Source organism: Vicugna pacos, chromosome 16 (genome assembly GCF_048564905.1).
Source record: "Vicugna pacos chromosome 16, VicPac4, whole genome shotgun sequence".
Lineage (NCBI taxonomy): Eukaryota > Metazoa > Chordata > Mammalia > Artiodactyla > Camelidae > Vicugna > Vicugna pacos.
Window position 1 is genome coordinate 59,978,329 of NC_133002.1, and position 7,975 is coordinate 59,986,303.

At 59.8% G+C, this 7,975-nt stretch overlaps 1 protein-coding gene across 1 annotated transcript; it reads right to left on the reverse strand.

Moving 5' to 3' along the window:
* Positions 1 to 557: 557 nt before the first annotated feature.
* Positions 558 to 6,673, reverse strand: LOC102536550 (uncharacterized). Its single transcript, XM_072939708.1, has 7 exons — positions 6,354 to 6,673; positions 4,679 to 4,762; positions 3,847 to 3,935; positions 3,213 to 3,398; positions 2,376 to 2,513; positions 1,981 to 2,173; positions 558 to 1,441 (listed from the first exon to the last, which is right to left on the reverse strand). The coding sequence occupies exons 1-7, from the start codon at positions 6,553 to 6,555 to the stop codon at positions 1,161 to 1,163; spliced, it is 1,173 nt and encodes a 390-aa protein (XP_072795809.1). The 5' UTR covers positions 6,556 to 6,673; the 3' UTR covers positions 558 to 1,160.
* Between the last annotated feature and the right edge of the window lie 1,302 nt (positions 6,674 to 7,975).

Genomic DNA, 7,975 nt, shown 5'->3' on the forward strand with positions numbered 1-7,975 from the left:
CCCGTGCCAGCAGGGCTGCGTGGCTCTGCGAGGCCTCAGTCTGAGTAACCAAGGTCCACAGAGGGTGTTTCTGGTTTGCCCCAGCCCCTAACTGAGGTCTTGGCTGCAGCTTCCTGAGAAGCTCCAAGGACTCCCAGAACCGCCCAGCTAGCCTCTCCCCGATTCCTAGACCACAGAATCGATGAGAAACAATTGAAGATTACTGCTGTTTGGGGGTAATTGGTTGCAGAGCAATGGAAAACCAGCACAGGACGTGTCTGCAGGGCGGGGCAGGGCAGGAGGCACGACAGAGGTTTAGAGTCGCTGGCTTGCTTTTGATTCTCTGTGTCATTATCACCTCCTCAAGCACAGGAGAGAGGTTCTGGGGCCTTGGGAGAGCCCCACATTTTGCATCTCCCGTAGTATAGACAGATGTAGATTCTTTTTTTTTTTTAAGTTTATTTTTATTTTCTGGGGGAAGGTAAGGAAGTTTCCTTATTTATTTATTAATAGAGGTACTGGGGATTGAACCCAGAACCTCGTGTATGCTAAGCATAAACTCTACCACTGAGCTATACTCTCCCCCTTCTTTCTTGGGTGGCTTTTTAAAATATATTTTGTTCAGGTCTTCTAGTTGACCTCAGCAGCGTGGTCCTAACCACCGAGTCTGCCTACATTACCCGAGGAGTTCCCAGAAAGGAGATCCAGTCCCAAATTATGTGCAATAAATACAGATCATTTTGTGGGCAAACATTGTATTGTTTAAAAAGGGACACATTAGGTGGTTGCAGGATAAGGCCCCAGCCCCCCACCCCGCCACCCAGCGCCAGTGTCCCTTTCTGATGTCCTCTCACGCTTCCTCCTGCGTGTCCCCGAGCACAAGATGCTTCTCCTGAGCCACATGCTGCCCTCTGGGCTGTGGAAGGGGCCGGCATGGGGTCCCGCCTGGCCCTGCGTGCTCGGGCCCCTGTCCTGGACACAGGGGCCCTTGGGGTTTGCTAGAAGAACAGGTGAGAGGCCTCACCCGCAGTGTCACGGGAAGTGAAGGGGACAGCGGAGACCAGCCGTTAACGGGGGTGTTGTTTCACTGCCTCTTCTCTGCCCGCTCCCTGGGGACACCCCCACTCCCCACCTCCACCTCCACCCCAGCCCGGGTACAGACAGGGTCCGTCACCCTGTCCTCAGGGCCCCAGCTGCCTGAGTACAAACGCCCACTTCCTCAGCGCCAGTTCAGTGTCCTGCACTGAGACATCGCGGTGCCACACGGCGCGCACTGCCCGCTCGGTCCAGGGGAACAGCAGCACGCGCACCGCGTGGCCGGTCTGGGCCACCTCGTCGGCGCTCACGGCCTGCAGGCGCCGGCACAGCTCGTCGGGCGGCAGCCCGTCCACCCTCACCATCACCATGTTCGTTTCCACGGGGGCTTCCACGGAGCAGACGGGCGACGCCAGTTCCTGGAGCCCTAGGCCCAGATCTTGTGGTGAGTGGAGCCCAACCCCAAAACCCCACCACTGCCCCTACCACCCCAGCCTTGTCACCTCAGGAAAGGCAGGGGGCAGCCCAACTGTAGTGGGAGGGAGAAAGGGCGCCTTAGTCCCAACATGGCCAGACCTGGCTCTGCTGGGTTTCAGCTGTGTGACCTTGGACAAATCAGTTAAACTCTCAGGGCCTCAGTTTCCTCATCTGTAAAGTGGGGACATCATGGGGTTGTTGTGAGGACTCAATGGATATAAAGACCCAAGTTAGAGGCTACATTCTGCCAGATCCTTTAGACAATAAGAATTACTGACACCCACTGTGTGCTTACTGGTCCAGGCCCTGCACAGGATGCATCCGCTAAAGCACTCTGGTCCCCTGGATGCCACCCTTACTGGCTCAGAGGCTAACCTTCACCTTCTAGAGTTGGAAGGATGCACACCTGCTGGGGATTTGGGTCCTGCTACAGGGGACCCCCGCAGCACACCCCTGGGACCAAAGGGAAGTGGGGAGGGTATCCGGCACCTTTGGCAAATCTCTGGGCATTCTGGTGGTCCCTCAGCAGCACCTCCTCAGTGTCAGCCAGTCCCACCAGGGCAGCCGCAGCCAGCACCCCCGCCTGGCGCATCCCCCCACCCAGGGCTTTCCGGAGGCGCCAGGCATCTTCAATGAAGTCCTTGGGTCCCCCAACCAGGGCCCCAACTGGTGCACCAAGGCCCTGGAGGAAGAGAGGAGAGTCTTGTCTGCTGGCCAGTGGGTGTGCATAGCTGGTGGAGGGGGCAAGGGGACAGGGAGGGGCAGACACTGTGGCCTCACCAGAGGAGGGGGCTAGAGGGGCCCAGGGTAAGCGGCCGCCAGCACAGGAGCTTGGGGACCCCCCTCCACCCCCCATGTTGGGGACAGCCCAGCAGCTTCCTTACCTTGGAGAAACAGAGAGACACAGAGTCACAGTGCTCCACGATGCGAGCAGGGGGCACACGCAGAGCCACTGCGGCGTTCATCAGCCGGGCCCCGTCCAGGTGGACCCGGACCCCGTAGCTCCGGGCCAGCAGGTGCACCTGTGGGCAGGGTGCAGGCGGCAGTCAGAGGGCCAGGCCGGGGGGAGGGGTGGAGGGAGGTGGGTCCCCACAAAGTCACTGGGCTTGACTCCTTGAGGAAGCACAGGGGGTCTGAATCGAGAGAGTGGGTTGGTGGCCAGCTTGGCCATCTGGAGCCTAAAAAATTACTCTGTGACCTGGGCCTGATGCCACCCTCTGTGAAAGGGGTTGGTAAGGGCTTCAGCTCACTTTTATGGTCCATCACTGTGGGCCAAATCTTACAGCGGTCCAAGCAACAAATGCCTCATCTTATCTCAGCAGCACTGCAGCCCCGTGAGAAGGATGCCCTCAGTCCTGCTGGACTAGGAATGGGTCTGGACAGTTAGTTAGCACACATGTTCTCACGCAGGAGAGCAACAGAGCTCAGCCCTCCCACCCTGGCGGAATGACCAAGCTAACCTGGTGCCACTTGGAGACTCCCCTTCCTAGGGGCAGTGGGTTCTGCTCTATGGAGGAAAGTTTGGGCACAGGAGGCTCTAAACTGGGGTAAGGATTCCCTTTGCATCTGCAGCCTCGGACCACACCTGTGCCCGCCACAGCAGTTTTGGTCACTGCTGGGCACCCACAGTGTGTATCAGAAGGACTAAGCCCCAGGAGAGGCGCGGGGGACAGGAAGCCAGCAGCTAGATGGTGGTGGGGCAGTGGTGGGGCCGGGCCTACCTGGCGGAGGTATTCGATGGGGAGGACCCGGCCCCCGGAGCTGCTGTGGGTGTTCTCCAGGCAAATGAGCTCACAGACCGGGTGGTAGGGGCTCCCAAGGCCCCGTGTGATCAGCCGCTCCAGCTCAGCCAGGTCCAGGGTGCCATGGGGCAGGTCTGGGAGTGGGTGGGAGTGCACCCCTGCGATCTGCAGGTGTGTGGGGGGCAGAGGATAAGGTCCAGAGCTCCAGAAGCACCTCCTACCTCTGTCCTGTCTGCTCCACCCCAGCTCTGGGCCATGGAGACTTCTCCCGGTGCTGTGGCCAGGGGCACAGACATCCCAGCTAAGGATGGGGAGGACAGAAGGCAACGTGTCTGCCCAAGAGGTTGCTGTCCCTCTGCCCTGAGCGCCCAGTGCTCTGGGTGCCCACTAGGTGGCAGCAGGGTGCTTAGCACAGCGGCACACTGGTGGCTGGCCATGCCCCCGCGTGGTCAATCTGAGTATGGCTCTCCTTCCTGCCTCCCCTGGAGAGGCCACCATCTCAGCTGCTTCTCCTCTCTGCAGGTCCCAACTTGGTGCCTGGGAAGCAGGTTCCCATCACAAGTGCTGTGCATCCTGTGATGGTCCCAGGTGAGGGGTGCCGCCAGGTCCTTACCTGAGCCACCCCGCCCTGCTCATAGACGTGGAGGTGGCATTCCTGCCCGAGGAGGAGCTGGGAGCCCCGGCGCCGGCAGTGACACATCACTAAGGTAGACCGGGTGGGGGCAGTGTTGGCACTGAGTCCCATGGGGCCTGTCTGCCCTGACCCAGCTTAGCTGGGCTGACCCCCAGGGCCACAGCTAGCTCCCAAGTGCCTTATGCCAATTAGGAAACAGTGCCCCTTCAAGACACCTTCCTGCCATGTGCTGGAAAACCATCCCACTAACTCCACAAGGTTGGGATGATGCCCTGGTGGATCACTGGGCCCTGCACAGCCTGCACCCCCGTGCCCTACGGCCCACCTGCAGGGCATCTCCTTTATGGAGGGGCCAACCACAATGCTGCCTCTTGGGGGACAAGCAGCCCAGGGCACGGGCATTTGTTGGGCCCCAGCAGGGAACAGGGCACTGGCACTCTGGGAAACTGGAGTGTTTGATAAAGGGACAATTTACAAAGGTGTGGCAGCGCACACTGAAGTCACAAAGGTCAGTGCAGGAACCCTAGGCAGGAAGGGGTGGGAGGAGGGTGTGGTCACAGGAACCTGGAGACTGGGCAGTGTAGACAGGCTGCCCGCCAGGCCCAGGGAGACCCTTGGAGGAGGGAGCTAGGGGAGGGGCGTAGGCTCCCCCACCTCACTCTCCCCTCCGTTCCTCTGGGGGGTTGGGGGGGCCTGGCTGAGCCCATCCAGATGGCTCAGGGCCCCACTGATGTTGGCCCAGCCCCTAGCACAAAAGGGAGAAGCATGGAGGGAGGGCCTGGAGGGCAAATGGAGGTCACCCCACGCTCACCAGAGATGAGGTTGGCCATGGTGTTTGTGGGCACAAACAGGGTCCGCTCCACCCCGAGCAGCTCCGCAGCCTTGGCCTGCAGCTCTAAGGTGGGAAGGGATGAGGGCAGGGGCTTCATCAATGGCACTTTCCAGGTGCTCTCCTTTGGGACCCCATGAGTCCCTGTCCCAATGAGGACACCTTGCCCAAGGCTGCAGTGAGCAGCTGAGCTTGTAAGTCGAGCCCTGGTCTGCCAGCAGCCACCTGTGGTCTTGGTGACCACGCATCTGGGTCCAGGGGCCCCTCAGTCAACCCTCTGTGCCCTGCCCCCTCCTGGGCCATGTTCTCCCCAACATTGAAACTCTGTGGTTTGAACCCCCCCGTCCCACCCAGACCTCACACCTGTCTTACTTCCTTTCTCATCAGTCCCTTGCAGGTGGGGCCCTGCGGTTTCTCTGCTGACTTCCTCTCCCAGAACAGAAGGACAGGAACCCTCAGAAGGGGAGACTCTGAGGGGCTGGAGTGGGGTGGGGCTTCCGGCTCCTGCCTTAAAGTCTGCTGTGGCTCCCCTATGCCTGTGGCATCAAGTCCAAAGCCTTTGCCGTGACATTCAAGACTTGTGGGATCTGGCCTTTGCTTCCCTCTTCAGGGACAGAGGTGCCCTCCTATACCCTACACTCCAGCCACATTCCCTACCCATATCCTGAACACCTTTCTTACCTCTGTTCTGCTTCTGTGGGTCCCCTGCCCCCCTGCCCGGTGAACCAGCGCTCCCTTCCCTGCCCAGGGTTGGGGGTGGAGCACTTCATTCATCTTTTATGAGGTTCCCCCACAAAGTCCTTCTTTTCTGTGAGTCCCATGTCTCCCCTCACCCACCCCCAGTCCCCAAGGCACTATCTGGATCCGTGTTAACCCCAGCACCTCCCTCACCCCTATGGGGGTGACTGACTTTGCATCAGGAATGCCTGCAGAGCAGTGGGCCCAGCGTCTCTGAAGTTCCAGGCAACAATGGGTGTTGGCTGGATGCATGGTCATCCCCATCACCACCTGACACCCCCCCCTACCGGGCCCTTGGGGCTCAAGGGGTGACCCTGTGGCTTGCCCCTGGCACAGCTGACAGTAGTACACACCCCAGCAATAGCAATGGCTCTCTATGGCAGCAACTCTCAACCCAGGGTGGGGGTACTGGTCACCTTCTTGAAAACACTCCCTAGGCTTTTAGAACCCACTCCTAGGGAGGTGTAGCCTTTGTAGAATCCCCAGTTTTAGGTGGGTTTTCTGTTTGTCTTCATGTGGGAAGATGGTGGGTGCGGGACAACAGCTACGGGCTTCAGAGTGGGCAGCCCTGGGTTCAGATCCTGCTTTGGTGTGGAGCCCTGCGCGCCTAGCTCAGCGTCTCGGAGCCCTCCTCTGCAAGATGAGACAACACCCGTCTCATCAGCAGCTTTAACGAGCACAGAAATCACCTGGTGATCCTGTTAATTTGCAGATTCTGGCTCAGCAGATCCGGTGTGGGACCCGAGAATCTGCATTTCTAACAGGTTCATGAGTGATGGGTCAGACTGAGCAGCGAGGACGCCTAGTCCCCAGCTGAGCCGCCACCCCTGAGTCCCGGGCCACCTCTCCCGCCAGCACCACGGACAGCGCTTTGGGGTCGCCCCGGGACCCCCAGCCCCGGCCTGCAAGCCGGGCTCACCGCGGACGGTGGGGTCCTCGCCGTAGTCGTCGTCCCCCACGACCGCCTCGGCCATGGCGTGCCTCATGGCCGGCCCGGGCTTGGTAACCGTGTCGCTGCGCAGGTCCACCACGTGCGTCAGGACCCCAGCCAGGCTCCCAGAACCCCGCGCCCAGAGGGCCCCGTGCCCCTGGGCCGCGGCCCGGGCCAGTCCGCGGAGCATGGCGTGGGCAGCGCCCAGCCCCTCGCCCTGACCGTCCCGGGAGAGAGCGGCCGACTGCGGCGGGATCGACGTGGCAGGACTTTCCAAATTTTGGCCGAGGCTGACCTGGGCTGGCGGGGTGAAGGGTGGGTGTGCCGTGGCATGCTGGGAGTTGTAGTTCAGCCTCCGTCGCGGCGGGCATCACGCGAACCTCGGCAGGAGGGCCCCGCGGCATGCTGGGAGTTGTAGTTCAGCCTTCGTCGCGGCGTGAGACGCGCAAACCCGAGATGTGGGCGAGCAAGTGTTACCCACGAAGAAACAGAGACCAGGCAAGTTTTTATAAAGCACGTGCCTCTTCTGCGTGCCCGGCACTGTCCTAGGCACTTCACAAGCGTTAACGCAGTTAAACCTCCCAACAGCTCTTAGGAAACAAGTACTATGACCATCCAATTTCCAGATGGGGAAACAGACGCACAGAGTCAGTGACAGTGCCTAAGGTCACTTGGCGAGAAGGTGGCCACTATGTTACGTTGCCTCTTAAAAGTAGCTTCCCATCATCTACTTTTTTCAGTATGGATTTACTGAGCACCTATTGGTGACTAGGCATCATCTAGCTGCCGGGCAGAGGGACACAAAGGTGGCAGCAAAGGTGGTGCAACAGGTCTAAGAGTCCAACTTCTAGGGGCATAAATGGAGGCGGAATGAGAGGTGTGCACGGAGAGCCCCCTTCCTCCATATCTGGGGCCCTTGAGGGGCGGGCTGCTTGCAGCGAGGGCCAGTGCTTTGTAGCAGTGAAGGGCTCCAACTAATTCAAGTCCCCATTTACCAGGTATATGACTTTGGACAAGCCTCAGTCTCCTTAAATGCAAAATGGGCTGTTTTGAGGATTTGAAGACAAGGTTTTTCAGCTCATAGTAAGTGTTCCATATGAGTGTTCTCTCTCTTACTGCTGCTGCTCTGTCGTGGTTCTTGGTCACAGCCCAGGGCCCCAGGGTTTGGTGCTGCAGCTGTGGGGTGCAGCCTGACAGCCTAGACTGGGCCTCCAGCAGGGTGACCTTCCCTCACTCAGGAAGGACAGGCCTGCCTCCCTCTGGGTGCCCAGCCTTGCTCGGTGGCTCCCATTCCTGGAGTGTGAGCCACAGCTGTCTCCCCCACAGGAGGAGGTGGGCCCTGAGTCCACAGTCCCTGATCAGGGCACCCCTCAGTGAAGAGGGTTCTCACCCTTCACTCGACATTGGTGTCCATCGGAGCTCTGCCTGCTCCAGGTCGGGTCTGCGGTGAAGGCAAGCAAGAGCAGCCCACTCTTGAAGTCAGGTCCTCAGGGTGGGGAGGTGATGCTGCCTGTTGACGCTGGGAGAAAACGGATCAGGCCTGGTGGAGGCATCAGGGCAGGCTTCCTGGAGGAGGCAGTGATGGGGCTAAGCTTGGAAGACAGAGCAAG

Bases quoted from the DNA above. Each gene is read 5' to 3' on its own strand.
- LOC102536550 (XM_072939708.1), bottom strand. From the start codon at position 6,555: ATGCTCCGCGGACTGGCCCGGGCCGCGGCCCAGGGGCACGGGGCCCTC. The intron at 3,936-4,678 runs GTGAGCGTGGGG...GGTCTACCTTAG, and splicing joins CATGGCCAACCTCATCTCTG to TGATGTGTCACTGCCGGCGC. The intron at 2,174-2,375 runs GTAAGGAAGCTG...CTCTTCCTCCAG, and splicing joins TGTCTCTCTGTTTCTCCAAG to GGCCTTGGTGCACCAGTTGG.